Here is a 19,983-nt window from a genome sequence, read left to right as displayed (position 1 = left end):
CCCAGTCTCCTCATGATTAAACCAAGAATTCTTAAATGCTTCTTGTTCACTGGGTTGTTGGTACTAAACAGGAATATATGGAACTGGTTTGAAAAGCAAAAAGTGCAACAAAAATATAAGCTGAAAAATCTTTGTCATCGTTATTAGCTATCTTTGTGACTTACCACTCTAACGTATAAACTGGGACCTGAACCCGTTTTAGCTTCTCAGCTGGTGAAGCAGATGCTCTGAGCACCAGAGAGAACAGAAAAGGGAGTGTAAAGTGAGGGCCTTTGTAAGACACTTCTTGCAAAAGTTTCCCTAATATACCATCTCTAGCTTAGCGGCCTATATTTTATATATATATATATATATATTATATATATATAAATTGTAAAATGTAGTCTTATATATATATATATATAGTCTATATATATATTGTGTAGCATATATATATATATATATATATATTTTTTCCCCCCCAAAGACGAGGGCCTAACAAGGGAAAAGTCTCTCTCTCAAGATGAATAGAGAAGGATCTAGGAAAAGGAGGGAAAAACAGTTTCCATGGACCTGTTTCTAATTCTTATACCGAAAAGAGAGCACACAGAGAAAAAGAAGATATTTGGAAATGAATGTCTAACTAAAACTAAAAAAAAAATGTGTCCTATTCAGTTTATATGTAATTCAGAGGCTTAAAAGATAGTACCACGTGTAAAATATTTAGAACAGTGCCTGAACACACTAAGTACTCAATGAATATCAGTATTTTTTATTCTTCCTCTTCCAGGAAAAAAAAAAAAAGCCATCATGGTGAAGAGTCTAGGAGAATATGGGTCTAGGAGAACAATGGGTCTAGGAGAACAATCCTAGACTCTACTTCTAGTTGTGTTGCTATGTGACCTTAGTCAAGTCACTTAAATTCTAAGATTAGATTGTAAGAAATAATGAACAAATAATGAATCATGGAACACTACATCAAAAACTAAGGACGTACTGTATGGTGACTAACATAATAAAAAATTATTATAAAAAAAAGAATTAATGAACAGCGATGGGTATCCATTTCAAGAAATGAAAAACAATAGTTCAATAAAAGTAGAAAGAAAATAATGAAGATATTAGCTGGCATGAATTAAAATATACACAATATGAAAAAAACCCCAAAAGTTGGTTCTTTGAAGAGATTAATAAAATTAATAGATTTGTAGCAAGACTATTCAAGAAAAAAAGAAGCACAATATCATGAACACGAAAGGGGACACTGCTAAGTTCTTAGAGATATTAAAAAGATACCCAACGTTATATGAATAAATTTAAAAATTTAGAAGGAGGGGCACATTGGTGGTGCAGTCGGTTAAGCATCCGACTCTTGGTTTTGACTTGGGTTGGGAGATCAAGCCCAGCATCAGCACTGAGGTCGGCATGGAATCTGCTTGGGACTCTCTCTCCCTCTCCCTCTGCCCCTCCCCCCGCTCTCTCTGTCTCTCTCTAAAATAAATAAATAAATCTTTTTAAACAATTTAGATGGAATAGACATTTCCTAGAAAAATACAATTACCAAAACTGAAACAAGAACTAGAACATCTTAACAGTCCTTTATCTAATAAAGACATCGAATCTGAAAGTAAGGAACTCCCACACAACGAGATCCCTAGGACCAGACGGCTTTATCGGCGAATTCTTCCACACAACACCAATCTTACACAAACTCTTCCAGAGAACAGAAAAAGAGGGAATCCTTCTCAGTTTATTTTATGAGATCAGCATACACTTGATGCTAAAACCTGACAACATTACAAGACAGGAAAATGACAGGCCTATCTCTCTTATGAAAATAGTTGACAAAAAAATTATAAAATAATACGTAAGAAAAACATTATAATCAAATTGTGTTGACTCCAAGAATGCAAAGTTGGTTTAACGACTGAAAGTCAGTCAACGTAATCCACCACATAATATAAAAAGAGAAAAAAGTCATATTATTATAGCTGACCCTTGAACAGCCCTGGGGAGAGGGGTGCCAACTCTCTTGCACAGTTGAAAATCTGTATATAACTTCTGACTCCCCAAACACTTAACTCCTAATAGCCTATTGTTGGCTGGAAGCCTTACTGAAAACACAAACCATTGACTAGCACATATTTTGTATGTTAGATATATTATATACTATTTTCTTACAATAAAGTAAACTAGAAAAAAGAAAAATGTTAAGATAATCGTAAGGAAAAGAAAGTACACTGATAGTATTATGTTGTATTTATAAAAAATAATCTGCCAAAAGTGTACCCGGGCAGTTCAAAACCATATTATTCAAAGGCCAACTATATATCCATCAATGAATTAAAAAGCACTGGATAAAAGTCACCATTCATTTATGATAAAAACTTAGGAAACTAGGAATAAAAGAAAACTTCCTTAACTGATAAAAGGTAGCTAACAAAACCTAGAATAAACATCATACTTCGCTATGAAATACTGATGGTTTCTCCCTGAGACTGGGAGTGAGACAAGTATAAAGAATTCTTACAGCACTGCATGTTATATAAGACTGATGAATCACCGACCCGTACCTCTGAAACCAATAATATGTTAATTAACTGAATTTAAATTTTAAAAATCTTTTTTAAAAAAAGAACTCCTACGAACTAATAAGACAGACAACACAATAAAAATATGAGCCAAAGTTTGGAACAGGCACTTCAGAAATGATGACATGCAAATGACCTACAAACTAAGAAAAGGTACTCATTAGTCATCAGGATTTGAATGAGGGTTTGAAAAATTAAACAACAAAAAAGAAGTACTTTTCTCCCAGGCAGAAGAAATTAAAGAGAGGGACAACAGTTGTAATAGGATATTCTAATGCACTTAAAACACCCAATATAAAGTGGAACAGAAAATCCTGCTCACATTCAGCTGACAGGAAAAACAATCTTATTTTCAACATTTATCTATTAAGCACCTACAGTGTAGCAAGAATTATGGTAACTATCAAGACCAGTAAAGATCATACATCTTCAAAAAAATTCTCAGAACGTAAAGATAGGAAGAAGGCATCCTGGAATATATGAAGGTAAAAAGTGACTGATCTAGGTACCAAAAAACGTACAGGATTCTATCCTAAGTTTGAACAGACAGACCATGTTAACTTTGGACAAACTTTTTAAGGCTTTAGGTTTCACTTCTATAAAATTAGGTGGCTGACTCAATGATTTCCAAAAATTTTTTCGAAGTCCCCAAACTCTGATACTAACAGTAAAGCCACCAAAGCTGACTATCTTCCCTTAGAATTGTCTTACATGTTTTAGTTTTGGAATCTCAACCATTGCCGCAGCATTTTGAAGACAAATTTTTGGAGATAGACTACAATTTAATAAGAACTAGCTAATGCTAGTCAACAGAGACATCAAGATTTTTTAATGTCTTGAATTGTGACATTTCTACAGCTAGAAAAATAGAGACAGTCGGGATATGATTTCTGAAAGTAATATAAATCTCTCTGTAAGTAAAGCTTTCTAATTTGTTTAAGATACCAAAGCTCATTAACATTTGAATCTTTGGTTATTTTTGCTATTAGAAAGAAAGGACACAACGGGCATAGTATCTAAATAATGAAGAATTTCTACATAGTGGAAAAAGCCACAGGATATGGCATCAAACAAAGGTCTAGCTTTGCAACTTACTATCTGTGAGATATTGAACATGTTGCTTAAACTTTCCAACCTCAGTTTCTTACTGAAAATTGACGATAAAAACAATAGTTCCTCAAACCCAAGGTAAACCGAAAGCAGGACACTTAACTGGACAAGGAAGGAGATGGCTGGTGGTGTTATATAAATATGGCAGACATGAGGATTGAGTGACCCCATCTAAAATTTACCTTGTCCGAATCATAAGTCTTGATTTTCTATATCCCCAACGGTGCTTCTCTCTCAGACTTTCCCATCGTACTAAATGATCAAGCCTAGGAATAAACTTCGAATTTTTTTTCCTTACCATCTCCAACACTTAATTTATCAGTAATTCTGTCAGGCCTACCTCCAAAATGTATTTCTGACCACTTTTCCCTGTCTTCATTCCAATACTCAAGTCCCAGCTGTCATCACCTCTCACCCAGATCCTGCAACAGACTTCACCATGCTTCTGCTTTGCTCCTTCAGCGGAGCGTTCAGTGGAGCATTCACCCAGAAGTCAGGGTGGTCTTTTTAAAATGGAAATCAGATCATATCACTCCCTCTAACAGCTTTCCACTGCAACCAAAATAAAATCTAAACTCTTTATAAGGCCTTGTAGGCCGTATACAATCTGGCCCCTCCCACTTATCCGACCCCACTTATTTTTTTAAAATTTTTTTTATTCCTTTCTCCTCATTCACTAAGATCTAGACCTATGCTACCCAACAGGGGAGCTACCAGCCACATATGGCTATTTAAATTTAAATTGAATTAAAATTCAGTTCCTTAGTTACATAGTCACGTTTCAAGTTCGTAACTGGCCACATGTGGCCACAGCCTACCAAACTGGACATCATCAAACAGATTTCCGTCAGAACACAAAGTTCGAGGGGACGGCACTGATCGAGACCCATGCCAAGCTCATTCCTACCTCCAGATCATCGTACTTGCTACTCCCCCTTTGAGAATGCTCTTCCCCGAATGTTGGGATGGCTTACTCCTTCTCATAATTCAGGTCTCAGTCCAAACATCCTCAGAGGGACCTTCTAAATTTAGATATAGACCACTCAATCTCAAACAGTTCCCCGGTCTCCCCAACACTCTTTACCCATCACTCTGTTTTATTTTCTTCATAGTACTTATCACTGTCTGAAACTGTTTTGTTTTGTATCTGTTTGCCTATAGAATGTAAGCCCTTCGATGGCAGAGACCATGTTTGTATATTCACATCTGTATCTCCAGTGACTAAAACAATACTTGACATGTAGGAAAGGTAAAGTAAGTTGTTGAACAAAGGAATAAGTGAGAAAGTATCTGAAAGAACATGAGTTTTGGAGTTAAACCAACCTGTACTCCAATCCACTTAACAGCTATCATATCTTAAGAAAAGTTATTTAACCTTTGAGCCAAATTCCTAGCATCTTCATGATGATTGAAAAAGACAAAGCCTGTAATCTGCTTTGTCCTCACTATTAAAGCAACCCCTTCAAACTCAGGACAGTAGAGAAACATCAGAAAGACAGAAGCATGACTTGCAATATGAAAGCACAAAAGTTCTACTCCTTGGGTAATCTCTTTTCCAAGTGTGGCTGACTCATTCTGGATTCCTCTTAAACTGAGCAAGGTGTCTCTGATACATGCTCCCATAATGCAACAAACCAAAACATGGCAGCATAATTCTGGACGATACCAAACAAAATAATAATGCTGTGGCTAGAATATTAACAATATCTTACTGATAGCTAATATTCTGGGGTCACTTATTAAGTGTCGGCCATTGTGCTAAGCACCATATATACATCATCTGATTTATTCCTCACGAAAACTCTCTGAGCTATTATTGTTATTATCACCATGCCCATTTTATAAATGAGAAAACCAAGGCACAGAGATTAAGTAAGCTGCCCAAGAAGACAGATCATAAATGCAGGGGTTGAGCTTGGAACCAGGTCTATCTGAGGGTAGAACCCAAACCTTTAACCTCTGTAACATGCAACTTCTTCTTACAGTCGATAGCATAAAGCTGGGCTCTGGTGACTCCCTAATAAATACAATCAACAATACTCTATTTTGGTTACTGCCTTCTGAAATTTTATTTATTAGCCACCTTTTTTTTTTTTTAAGTGGCATAAAGAACTGAGTATGGTTTCTTATTTCATTTCAGGAATACTCTCAAGTCCTTGAGACTATGAAAAATTCAGGAATATCTTCTGTTGGTATACACAATCATGAAAATTATCTATTTCCTCCCAATTTTATTTAAACAAAATTTAGAGACTCCAATAACACCACTGCTTGCTTTTTCTATCTCTAATTGTCACAGGGCAAACTTTTTAAATGAATGCTCTAGTGAGCCAGACCCTTTTCCTCTTTCCTACTTGAAAAAACAACTATTCAAAAACATTGAAGAGTAGGTTTTCGTTCAGTATACGACATGAGGTTTTCACACTGTGGTAGAGATTCTGCATTTGAGTTCTGATTCCAGTGGTGTTTCATCCACTACTACTAAGCAGCAGAACCTTGATCCAGTTACTACTCTCTCAGAACCTCAGTTCTACTTTTCTTAAGATGATTCCGCTGAAACAGACAATTAGTAAGATCCATTTCATTTACCACTGAGATTCTTTAATTTGGCTCCCTTATAGACAACTGAACTTCTTTGATCTCTCCCTTAATGAGTTAGGATCACAAGAAATCATTAATATTCAACACAAACCTCCATCCAGGCTCCGGGATGCCCGTTTGCTTGCTGTACGCTCGAAGTGTGGGGCAGGCCTGTCAATCAGAGCACTAGCTTGTCTGGTCTGTGCCTGAGTCCGGCCACTGTATCGAAATTTGGATCCCAGTGCAAGAAATTTGCTTTTAGGAAGGGTGTCTGTAGATGTCAGTCTAGGGGGGAAAAACATAATTATATGTATTATCTCACTCTAATGAGATTGGGAGATTAAAGACAAAAATCACGAATTAATCTCACAGTTTCCTTACAGTTATTAAGACAGAGTCCCAATCAAGCAATCATTATTTTAATTCTACATCATTTCTCGAAGTATAATTTCATTGTAGCCTATATTAATAATATCATCATATATCCCTAGAGGTAGGGCCTTATGGGTTCCAAAATGCTTTTATAGCACTGTAATATTTTCATTACATCCATGTAATATCTTCATCATTTTACAGGTATAAGAAACTGCACTTCCTAGAAGAAGTTAGTGCTTTAAGATCACATAGCTGGTAAAAGATTAGACAATAACAGGGTCCAAGCCCAGAGCACTTTTTCCACTCTATTAAAATAATTTTGTCAAATGCACTCCAAACTCAATTAGTGCCTGTTAACGTATTTACTAGGTTAGGTTAGGAACCCTATCTTCTTTCTACCCTGTAATCTCTTTTGCCACGGCATTTACTGCACTGACCCGAAACAATCTAGGTGGTAGTCTCACTACAAGGCTGTGAGCTCTCTACGGGTAAAGGATAGAGACTATGATTTATTTACCTTTGTGTTTTCACTCCTGGCACAGTGCCTGGCATTAATTTGCCACTCAATAAATGTTTGCTGAATAAATACATAAATTGTTACATCAAATACTACCAAAAGGAGAGTACTTTTTCCCTCTGGGATAGTTTATTTTAATTCAGCAAATATTTACTTTCTTTTGTGTGATGAACATCACACATTAATACAGTCTCTTATTTTGATAAAACAGATTTAAACATGCTGTCCTACAAGTAAATACTTTGGGCTGTAGTTGAAATCTATACCATACATATTAAACATTCAAAAAACTCTTTCTGACCTGTACCCTTTTATTTTTTTTAAAGATTTATTTATTTATTTATTTATTTATTTATTTGAGAGAGAGAGCACAAGCACGTGCCCATGAGATCATGACCTGAGCTGAAACCAAGAGTCAGATGCTCAACCAAATGAGTCACCCAGGTGCCCCGCCCTCCTCCTTTTTAAAAACTCTATTTTCTTAGTTTGATTTTAAAGAAGAGGATGATAAAAACATAAAGAAGTATCTCAATCCCAATAATTAAGATTCTTTAATTGGTTATGAAGTATATCTTTATGTTTATTGTGAAATGAGAACTAAAATGTTATTTTCCCTGACTTTTCTTCCTGTCTACTGTGCTATAGGGCTAAGTATGATGTGAAAATACAAAGAAAAGTAAAAGGTATTATAGTTATCTCTCTTGAGAGCCATTCGTAAAGAGCCAAGTTTATTTACAAATGACATGACATGAGATCTGGGATCTGCTTCAAAATACTCTGGGAAGGAGTGGAAAGGAATGGGTAAGGAAACAGATGAAACAAGACTGGCCTTGGGGTGATATTACTGAAGCTGGGTATAGGTACCGGGTAGTTCATTATACCACCTTCTTACTATTACCATGTATGCAATTATAATAATAAAGAAAGTTTTCTTTAAAAGGCAAGCTGACAGCAACTAGCTGGTTCTCCTTTCAGTGCGGTGATTACTTGTCTAAAGGCTGTCTCCTCTGCTAGTGTGATTGTTCCCTCAGGACAGGGACTAGAACTATCTTGTGGTACACTCTCAATGCCTGCTACAGTGCCTACACAAAGGGTAAGCACAAAGAAAATGTTTGGTAGATGAATACAAGGAGTTAATGACATGGCCTCTTGAAAACCAAAGCAGATGAAACTTTCTCCTGTCTTCAGATTATCTGATGCAATTGGGCTTCAAAAGATGGTTCTCTGTGCCTCTTTTCTGGGGCTGATCAGAGCCAAGACAACAATCAGCTTCCTACCTTTAACCTTCTAATATAACAGCCGCACAGAAAGTAGTTAAGCATTGCTTCAAGAAATTCCCTGTGGAGGTAAGTCAGGGTACTTCCCCCTCACAGACTGATTTTAGCTCCATTAAGATGATCACAGAGCCCCTAGTGAACACAGATTCCTTTTCCCTCCCTTCTATTCTTCTTCTACCACCCACAGAAAGGTGCTCTGGGAATGTTAAGGCATATTTTTCAATCCAAGGGAGAACTGGATTTATTTTGTCTTGCTTAAGATGATCTCACCTGAGCTAAATAAAAGAATGCCAGCCATACAAAGAAGGGAATTTCAATAGCAGGTTTAAAATAGAAACATGCATAAATAATTTATCCTTGAAAAATACTGAAGTGAGAACAATACCTGAAAAAAGTGTGATGCTCAACACAGACTTTCCATAACTTCTTAGCTGCTCGGTAACTGGGAAGTTTGAATCCAATGGTACTCTCATATTGTTCTTGCTATAAAAACGCGAATAAACATGAAACATGATTATTTGACTAACGTGATCCAGTACCATAGAAACATGGTGTTACAGAAGAGGATATTACAAATGAAACGAATGTTACTAGTCTAAGAAACTGAAATTTTTTCTTAGTTACTGAAAGAGATCTACTCACTTAAGGTGGCTTTTTCCACAGCAGAGAAACCAGGAGGTGCATCTTATATTTGCATCTTATTTTGTTCAGAACCCACGCCCCCTACAGACACGACACAACACACACACACACACACACGCACACACGCACACACACGCACACACTGCACATTTTCTGAGACATAATTAAGTGACCTTTGGACTGTCCGGACACTACTTTTCCTTGGTCACAGTCTACATTTGGGATACTTGACCACAATATGATCAGGGAATGGGATAACGTGATTCCTCCAATCAATCAGTACTATCACGCAATTGTTTTTAGTAATAGGAGTTAAGATTTTGGCCCAAACCAGATTCCTGAATTATTAAATGTTTTCTCTTTTTTTCCTTTGATTGACCACTAATTTATCTGAAGACCTCTTTGACTGAAGCAAATCATAACCTGCCAAGGATGCGAAAAACTGTTCTGCTAGTCTTTTGCTTCTGTGTTTCTGCCTTACGCATACTTCATAAGATAAAAATAAACTGACATTTATATTTAGTTCCTAGTATTGCCAATAACACTATGATTAGATAGTGTCATCTATATATTTACACATGTAGAAACTAAGATCAGAGAAGCTATTTGTTCAGGCTCATGGCTATCAAGTGGCAGAACCAGATCTTCGTGGTTTCTGCTATACCATGCTACTGCTGTTATCACCCTCTGTAGACAGAACACTGCACTTCTCAAAATCTTACTGTTGTTCCTAATTGTCTTCTTCAATAAGAATTCTGTGTTTCAGTACGTATCATATAGTTGACATTCAAAAAAACCAAGGAGTTCCTTTATCATAGTTATTTGTGTGTATGTGTGTGCATGTGTATAAATTTTCTATACTCCTAGATCCTAGAATAGTACCTGGCACAAAGAAAGCCCTCAATCAATAAATACTTGGTGACTGAATGCCTCTTAGATTTGAAACACTTGAGGGAACTCCTCTTTGCTAGGCACAGGTAAATAATGATGGTATTATATAAATGCTTCATTGAGCTTATCCAAGATTCTTAAGGCTGCACATCTAGTATTTCCAAGCTAAAATAATGAGCCATTTTCCACCAGCAGATGGTGATACACACACAAAAAAAGCCACACTGCATTAGTGCAGTGCTTTCTTCTTTAGAGCTTTTACAGCTGTCATCTGATTTGATCTTCATATCAACTGTGACAGAGAAGGTATTATCCCACTTGAATGATAAGGAAGCTGAGCCCTAGATTTGTCCTGGGTATTTTGCTTAGTAGTGGCAGAGGCAGAGTAGGAGCTAGAACTTTTTTTAATTTCGACTTAAATAATTTTCCACTGTGCCATGATGGCTCCTTCATGTACAAGTTAAGTTTGGTCAGCATTAGTATATTCTAAATCCTGAACGCCAACTAATAACGGAGTTGTCTGGTACAAAGTGGTGGTGCAAAACATGACTATCTTAACCCCACAATATTAAAATCTCCTGCTACTTAATTTTTAAATAGTTACAAATATTTTTCCATCAAGGTTTTACCTGGAGTAAACAAAGAACAAGTTTAGCAATCCAAGATTAACTTCTGGCCATGGTATATTTACTTACATAAAGAGAAATGTCCAGAACATCAGTAGTAAGGAAGACAAGCAGCATTATGGGCTGATTAATTTAGAAAAGAGAATTACCAGCTCCTGAACAGTTAGCTACAGACAGATGTCTTAGACGACGTAATAAGAAAAACAAGAATGAAGAGATGTTTTCAACACGGTCCATGCTTGATTCAGGAGGAAAGAAGCATGCATGCTGTACCTCTCCAGGACGGATCTTGATGAAAAAGCTGCTACGTTTGTAAGAAATCTTCAGCACTTTGGGCCAAGGAAAGCGATTAATTCTCAGCTTATCTTTATAAACCAGAAGGCCACTAGAGCAGACACCTAGGATAATATCCACTCCTTCCAAGTCCTGAAAAAGAAAAGTGCTAGCAGTTCAGTCTTCAGCAAAGTGCTTAACACATGGCTGACTATCATTTGATAAACTGAAGATATCGATAACCAAAAACACTTAACAAAGCATACGTTAAAAAGTAAAGCTTAACCTTACAATCCTAATCCATGGGACTATTGAGTTTTATTAAATATTAAATATTTATTAAATATTTAATAAATATTTAATAAATATTAAATGTTACTCTACCACTGTAAGTGAACATCTGCTCTTCACTTGTCCAAGAAACATGGACATATACGAACTGACTCCTAGGAGAAGCAGTGCAGCCATCACTGCCACCCCCAGAGCCATCGTGAAATGTCACTGGGCTTGCACCTCATCTAACTTTCCAACACTTCTCCCATAAAACTGAGCCTGTGTCTTCCAAAAAGGTGTTCCTTAATAATCCCAAAAGAGACGCTCACCTGCATTTACCGTGCCTGTCTGTATATGAAAATTCTAGGGTAAACATTTGTTCTCATTTTGGTCTCCCAGTTCTAAAATACTCAAACCTGTCACTATCAGGTCAGTAAATAATTACTATAGTGGCTATAGTAGCTACCGGTGTCCTATACATGTAGGTTTAAGTCTGTAGACCACATGACTTCTGGAGGCTAGGGCTGAGGGTTATGTCTACTATCGAATATACATGCCCAGTTATGATTTTTTACGATAATGTGGTCATTCATCCAAAAATCATAAGTAAAGAAGTTGACTCTATCCCTGTATAAACTCAGGATGAGAGAATCTCAGACTCTTGTAATTATTGATGTAAAGTATATTAAATTATAACTATTATCCCAAAGTCAAGAAGGAACAGCAAGATAAAGGCACATTTCTATGTCTCCTTAGTAATTTTTAAAAATTAAATATATAGGGGCGCCTGGGTAGCGCAGTCGTTAAAGCGTCTGCCTTCGGCTCAGGGCGTGATCCCGGCGTACCGGGATCAAGTCCCACATCGGGCTCCTCCGCTATGAGCCTGCTTCTTCCTCTCCCACTCCCCCTGCTGTGTTCCCTCTCTCGCTGGCTGTCTCTCTGTCACATAAATAAATAAAAAAAAAATCTTAAAAAAAAAAAATTAAATATATAACGTTAATCATCTGTGTCTGCTAATAATGAAAATAAATTTCACCTGAGTAAATCTCTACCAACGACTATTTAGATAGGTAATCAAAACCCAGAGTTAAATGTTTCTTGACTATTCTTTTTCCCAAATTGAGTATAGAGAAACATGTTAGTGCCTATACGTGTTATGTACAAACACAACGGAGAAGTAAAAATTATTAACAGCTCTAACTCAATGACTATATAACTGAGAATTTCCCAGAAGACACCCTCTTAAATTCTTAAAGCCTGTGGGGACAACTATATCTCTCTCAATTATATGTTTTGGAGAAACAGTTTGCTTTACAACATTTAGGACAGGAACATGATGCTTGACTTCTTCATCTATTCCTGATCATTACTGCATCGACACCAGCCACAGCAGGAACTGAGAAGCAAAACCAAACAATTTCAGCTCTGATCTTTCTACCACCTACTTTAGAGATTCACAGAAGCATCCAGGCCGAAACAATCCAGAGCAACATTTCAAGAAAAACCACGAACATGCAATGAAATTTTATTAGATTTAACAGAATCTAATAAGGAAGAATCTTCAGGTATCAGCTATTCAGGGTGGGGAAAGCATGAAAGGTCCTGTTAGTCCAATCACACACCAAATGTTTGAATGTCCTTTTTTCTACATTCCTACCAAGTGATTTTTCTACCTATCCTGGAATAGAAGGTAGTGAGCACTCTGTCACTAGAGCTATTCCAGGATAGGTAGAATAACTGCTTGCTGGGAATTTAGAAAGAAGGACATTCAGACACCTGGTGTCTGACTGGACTAACAGGACCTTTCATGCTGTAGGCACGAAATAATTACTATGGTAGCCGGGGGCCCATTCCATCTTAGAAAAGCTCTGACTGTTAGGCAATTTGTCCAACTATGCTGAACGGTATTTCCCTGTAATTTCCATCTTACTAGCTCTAGTTTTGTATCTGGAGCCATAGTAAAATCTCTACTTCACAGAGCAATCATTCAAATACATAAAGACAGGTTTTACGTCTTCCCTAAACCTTCTCTTCTATGGGCTAAGTCTCCCCTAATCCTTTGCTTTCTCACTGGACATGGTTTTGAGTGCCCTCATCGTACACCCTAGTTAAGTTCCTCTAAATGAACCTCGCGTCATCCCTTGAGCCCGTTCCCTCACAAACTCCTCGCACACACCCCGCGGCCACCCCTGGCTACTTCAGTAGGTAAAGATGAGGGAAGTCAAGCAACTTCCCTTGAGTTTATTCTCTTAGGTTGTATTAGAACTAGGATTAAAGCTCAAGTTTCCAATTCCCTAACCCAGGAGTTTCCAAATGAACCACTGTGGTTCATCCCATGTGTGTTAGAATCACCTGGAAAAAGTGTGAAATCAGATTGCTGGGCTCCACCTGCAGCATTTCTGCTTCAGTAAGTCTGGGATGGGGCCTGAAATGTGCATTTCTAACAAGTTCCTGGATGCTGCTAAATGCTGGTTAGGAGACCACACTTCTAGAACCACTACCTTAGGCCAATGGTTCTGAGATTCAGGTGTGAATGAGAGTAATTTGACATGTTCATTCAACTTGGAGATCTAGTGCCTTGTCCAAAGTAATTCAGTAAATCTGGGAGGACCTTGAGAATCTACACACTTAATAAATGCCCCAGTGTTCTGACGTAGGTGATGTTGGCTGTGAAACATGCCTTGCTGCCCCTCTATATTTTCAAATGCGTCTGCATTTTAGGAAAATATCACTTCTGCTCTAGGTGAAATATCTTTGATCCTTATAGGGGCTTCGATGTGAAATTCCATTCTGACAGGGGGACTGCAAAGGGGCAACTCATATTATACACTTAAAATTCTAACAAGAACTCTCTCTTTTGAATGTTTTATAATACCCCAGATAAAAGTTGGCAGCAAGTATTATATGACCCAGGTCTGATACATGTATATTAATAAAGGCCAAAGATATCATTCGTTACCTTGGCTTTATGAAGGTCAACACCATACATAGACAACTTTTTGGCATTCTCAAGAAATTCCAGGTCAGCTTGAGCTGGAGTCATGGACCTTTGGTAGAATAAAAATTAGAAATTCAGCACCCAATGCCAACTTTTACAATAATCACAATTGTGTATTAGTTACACTTCATATAAATAAACAAATATATATACATATACCAATATGTATATGGATATATTTCATAGTCCTGAAAGTAAAATATTAGGGAAAAGGATTTCTATCACTACCTGTGTCTGAATCGTCGAAGCACGTCTTAGTAAAAAGAGATCTTGGAGAAAAACAAAGTCACCAAAAAACTATTAGAAATAAAAGGTTTTAAGAAATATCCTTAAGGCTGCCTCACACACCATCAGTTCTACCCTTCCCTCTCCTCAGCCTTTTTCTCTAATACACACAAACTCCTCCCACTAATTTCTCTTGCCAAGGAGGTGACCAAATTAAATCCTCTGAGGGCATGGTACAATTTACAATATCCTCTTAGCTGCCTTTTTCCTTCCATACTCTGAATTATTATGGAAATTAAACAGGAGGGCAGCTGAAGTTACTTAACTGGAGGCCCTTAATGGGGGCAGGCTCGATGAAAAGAAATTTTCTGGTAACAGATGGTGTCCTGCCCACTAATCTAAACAAAATAAATTAGTTAATAGAAGCATGTAGATAAGGGGGCTGCTTTCTCTGTTATTAAGATGTCTTCATTACTAGGCATATAATGAATTAGATTTGTTTGAAAACAATCAGTCTCACTGTCTAAATGCTCATTGTGATGGTCTTGCCTTCTTCTTTATAACTTTCCCCACTCTGGAGAAGTGCTCACGAGCTGTTATGTTGAGCTCTGAAGAAAAAGATATCACTCCTAGTGCTGCACAATTCAGGCCGATCAAATATAACTTCATACTAACAATAATGCTGCCACACCCCCAAAGAAAAACGGTGTAAATGCCTGTTTCCCCAGAGGACTGCCTTAAACTAAACAAAGCAACAGTGGCCTATTCATTTAACAGAAGACACTCTTCTAAACCCATCTGTCTTTACCCTCATTAAAAAGAACAAAGGGCTCCTTGGAACAAGCAAAATCTCAGGAGACACTCTGCAGATTTGTTAATGACTCAGCCTCCCCAAATAAACTTTTTTTCTGCAAGCACTAAATCATCACACCTGAGTTCTATTTAGTAGACACAAAATTGAACACCCACCAAAAAAGGAGAATGGGAAAATTAACACATATGCAAGTCTGTGTATTCAAGTCACTAAAAACATCCCAGGAACAGGGTGCCTGGGTGGCTCAGTTGGTTGAGACACTGATTCTTGGTTTCAGCTCGGGTCATGATCTCATGGTTGGGGGATCGAGCCCCATGACAGGTTCTGTGCTCAGCGTGGAGTCAGCTTGGGATTCTCACTCTGGCCCTTTTCTCTTTCTCTCTCTCAAATAAATAAAAACTTAAAAAAAAAAAAAGCATCTCAGGAAAGTTTCATAGGTTTTTTTTTTTCCATATAAAGTTAATACTTTTCTATTTAAGGTCACTCCCAATCATTCTATAGTTTTCGTTGTTGTTACTATTATCAATGGCTTCAATTTTAGGATTTTGAAGGTGGAATGGAGATCGAAGATTATAGAATCCAACATTTTGATTTTGCTGATGAAGAAATAGGCCCCGAGGGGTCATATAGTCATGGGCAAGTTGTGACTCTTAAGTTTAAGGCAGCAGGCTTCAGTCAGGACTTCAAGTCACATTACTCAAGCCTCCTGCACTTAAGAGTAGTGACCTGGTGTCTCCCTCAATCTCCTTACTTATAAAATAAGATCCATGATAATACCTAATTCCAGAGACTAGGATAGGCAATGACTTTTTTATCTTTGCTGAATGAATGAATGTGACTATGTAGGGTAAAATGAGATAATCGTTAAACTGCTCTGCAAAATATAAATGTTTATTATTATTGCAACTTTAAGTTTCTTTTTTCAAATTTTAAAGATTTATTTATTTGAGAGAGAGTGTGTGTGAGCAGGGAGGGAGGGGCAGAGGGAGAGGAGAGAATCCCAAACAGACTCACTACTGAGTGCGGAGACGACTTGGGGATTGACCCCATGATCCTGAGATCATGACCTGAGCTGAAATCAAGGGTCACCCACTCAACCGACTGAGCCACTCAGGCACCCCAGAAACTTTAAGTTTCTGATGATAGTAACAGTGGAACATCTATACACAATTCATAATAGAGAAAAATTTTGATCACCTGAACTTGAAGACAAATTTTAAAACATTAAATGAGGCAACCATGATAAAATCTTTTCCATAGTTACTCCTCCAACTCCAAAGGACATTAATGGGGTCAATTTAAACATAGATTTAAGCTTCAAGCTATGTATTTAAATGCTTCTCTACATAAGCACACTTTAAAATTGTATTAAGGGCAGGAGCAACTGACTGGCTCAGTTAGAAGAGCATGCAACTCTTGATCTTGGGGCTGTGAGTTCAACCCCACGTTGGGTGAAGATTACTTAAATAACTATGTACTATAAATAAATAAATAAATAAATAAATAAATAAATAAATAAATAAGATTGTATTAAGGGCAGGTAGTAAGAAGAGATCTTTAACTTTAAAACTATGAACTTCCGGGGCGCCTGGGTGGCTCAGCCATTAAGCGTCTGCCTTTGGCTCAGGTCATGATCCCAGGGTCCTGGGATCGAGCCCCGCATCGCTCTCCCTGCTTGGCGGGAAGCCTGCTTCTCCCTCTCACACTCCCCGTGCTTGTGTTCCCTCTCTCGCTGTCTCTCTCTGTCAAATAAATAAATAAAATCTTAAAAAAAAAACCTATGAATTTCCTTTTTAGTTGAAAATAATGCTTGTATTTGAAGTTTGGCTGATATTTGAAACGCTTAAATGTAGAAGTTACCTACAATGCAAATAATTTTTTCCTCAACTATCTGAGAGCGAACTGTCAACCGAAGGACCCATCACTCCCAACACTTTAATGTGTAATTCCTACAAACAAGGACATTCTCCTATATAACCTCAACACAACTGTCAAAAGCAGGGAATAAATATTAATACATTACTGCTATCTTATCCTCAGACCCCACTCAAGTTTAGCCAGTTGTTTAGAAAATGCTCTGTATAGTAGAAAGGCCCAGATTAGTTAGCATCATGAATTTCATTTAGTTCATGCCTCTGGTCTTCTTCAGTCTGTAACAGTTCCTTAATCTTTCTTTGACCTTCGTCATCTTGACCTTTTGAGGATTACAGGCCAGTTACTCTACAGAATACACCCCAATTTGGGTCTGATGTTTCTCCATGAGCTGATTCAGGTTTTGCATCTTTGACAGGAATAGCACAAAAGTGGCTCCGTGGTCTCACCACACCCTATCAGGTGGGAGGTGCACAATTTCAATTCGTTCCTTCGTGGATAATGTTCAGTTTGATCACTGATGTCTGCCAGGCTTCTCTTCTGTGCAGTTCCTATTTATCTCTTTGTAATTAATAATCAGATTGTGGGAATGTATTTTTTAAAAGATTTTATTTATTTATTTATTTATTTATTTATTTATTTATTTATTTATTTGAGAGAAAGAATGAGAGAGAGCACAAGCATGGGGAGCAGCAGGCAGAGAGAGAAGCAGGCTCCCCGCTGAGCAGGGAACCTGACGCAGGGCTCAATCTCAGGACCCTGGGATCATGACCTGAGCCAAAGGCAGACACTTAACCGACTGAGCCACCCAGGGATCCCTGTGGGGATATATTCTGAAACCTTTTGAATATCCCATTCCTTATCAAACTTTGAATTTATTCATTTATATCAGCATGGACTCATAGATTCTCAATTTATTCAATGCAATATAATCAATTATTTTCCTTATTTATTTTGGTGCTTAAATTAGCCCAGATTTGGTCAGTGGGAGCCTCTCCGAGCTGGATTCTTTATCCTTCTGATCATTTCTGTCATTTTTTAAGCACTCCTTTCTCGAACAATGTAGTCAGATTATGTTAGTATGCATGTATGTATGTGTATATGTAGGCGTGTGTGCCTACTATCTATCTGTCTGTCTATCTATCAGAAATCATGAGTTAGCATTGAAACCTGCAGGGTTTTTCAAAATATTTTTTTTATTATATTATGAAACCTGCAGTTTTAATGCAATACCACAGGGTTTCTCCCTCTTCATAATGTGTATCTCCCTTTACTGACAGTAAGAAACCTGACTACCATTATCATTAATATATTGACTAATTTGATCAACACCTTGCATATAACCAATCTCTCTTTGCTGCCACTGACTTCTCCCCTACAGGATGCCCTCCTCACCTTGATTGGACTCTGAACCACCCCCCATGTGGGGCTGCTCCCCACAAAGGGATTCCCTCCTTACCTCACTCAGGTTCTGACTCCTGGTGTTAGGCTACCCCTTTCAAGGACATCTTCTTCACCCGGCTCAGGCTTCAACACCCTGCATTAGGTACCACCCCATGCGACGGCCTCCGCCGATGCAGGCCTTACCCCACATGGATGCTTTTCTCAATCTGCTCTGCCTCTGGTAACTACCACCACGTTCCACACATGACTACCCTCCTCGTACTGTCTGAGCTCTGACTTCTCATGCCAGGCTGGTCCCCTACTCATGAATACTCTCTCCATCCTGCTTAGACCCCAATACCCCTAGCTAGACTGCCTCTCTGCATGGGTGACTATCTTGCTCTACCCTACCTAATGGCAAAACAAAATTGTTTCAGGAAGCTTTTTCTGATTATAAAAATCATATGAATTCATTGTATAACCACACTGGGGGGGGGGGAGAAAATCTCTCATAATCCCACTACCCACAGAACTGTATATGTAAATACAACACATGTATTTTACAAATTTAATACCACAAGTTAAATTTAAATTACTTTCAACTTAAAATTTTAAAGATCATGATTTCTCCTAGATTTTCCAAGACTCCCGAAATATAATAAACTAGCTGGGAGGAGGCTAGATACCTCTAAGCCATTAAGAATTTATTCAGTACCACCTAATAATTTACTGCTTGAAAGCTTACAAAAGTATCTAACCAGAGAGCTCTGGCACTGGTTAACACTTGCTCATTAAAAAGAGACGTTGAAACAAAGTTTCTCTGTATTTATTTTGAGCAAGTGGGGTCCAGATACAGAGCCATTCAGTGAGTTCCAATGTTATATGACAGCCTTTTAATAATGTTTGTTACATCTCCTAATTAAGGACTGAGATTTCAAATAGTTAAGTAGGGGGACAAGTGACAAGTTTACATACTTTCCTACTACCCATAAATGGAGGGCAATTAATTTTAAAGCTTGATTTGCTAGTATAAATTTACAGTGTTAATTATAACTTCAAAGTCTCTATCTGGGCAAAGGGCCACTAACTAAGGGTTCCATGTACATAGGCAGTCTTCTATTTATCTGACAACAGGGTGATATTTGCTTGTACTTTTCAATGCATAGTAAAATGCTTCTGCCACAGCAGAAGTTTCTCTGGATTAGTTAAAATGCCATGGTGTTGAACATAATTAAATTTTCCATTTGGCTTTCTGTTTGTAAATGGTGCCAATCTTTCCAAAAAGGAACAACTAAATTCCAAGGTGTCAGACCTCTACATTTTCTAGTCAAGGAGAGCCATCATTGCTTAATTTCTATCCATATACCTAACAGAACATCAACTGGACCATATCCACCAGTGTTTTGAGATCATTTCACTTATTTCGGTTTAAATTCTGTTAAGTTCCAAAAAGTGGTTCTCTAAACCCAGGTTCACATCCATCACTTGTCAAATGGGGTTAAGAAATACTATCCTAGGGGCACCTGGGTGGCACAGCAGTTAAGCGTCTGCCTTCGG

At 37.7% G+C, this 19,983-nt stretch overlaps 1 protein-coding gene across 6 annotated transcripts in view; it reads right to left on the bottom strand.

Annotated features, from left to right (window-relative positions):
• Positions 1-19,983, bottom strand: part of EPB41 (erythrocyte membrane protein band 4.1) — a 192,485-nt gene that overhangs the window by 52,579 nt on the left and 119,923 nt on the right. For all 6 annotated transcript variants that reach the window (XM_008694501.2, XM_008694499.2, XM_008694500.2 and 3 more), the window contains 4 exons: positions 14,094-14,181; positions 10,862-11,014; positions 8,815-8,912; positions 6,373-6,545 (listed from right to left, as the gene is read on the bottom strand). In XM_008694501.2, coding sequence (XP_008692723.1) covers positions 6,373-6,545; positions 8,815-8,912; positions 10,862-11,014; positions 14,094-14,181 — 512 coding nt within the window. The remainder of the gene's footprint in view (positions 1-6,372; positions 6,546-8,814; positions 8,913-10,861; positions 11,015-14,093; positions 14,182-19,983) is intronic.

The sequence above is a fragment of the Ursus maritimus genome, unplaced genomic scaffold (genome assembly GCF_017311325.1).
Source record: "Ursus maritimus isolate PB19 unplaced genomic scaffold, ASM1731132v1 scaffold_32, whole genome shotgun sequence".
Taxonomy (NCBI): Eukaryota; Metazoa; Chordata; class Mammalia; order Carnivora; family Ursidae; genus Ursus; species Ursus maritimus.
This window is presented reverse-complemented; position numbering and strand designations above follow the sequence as displayed.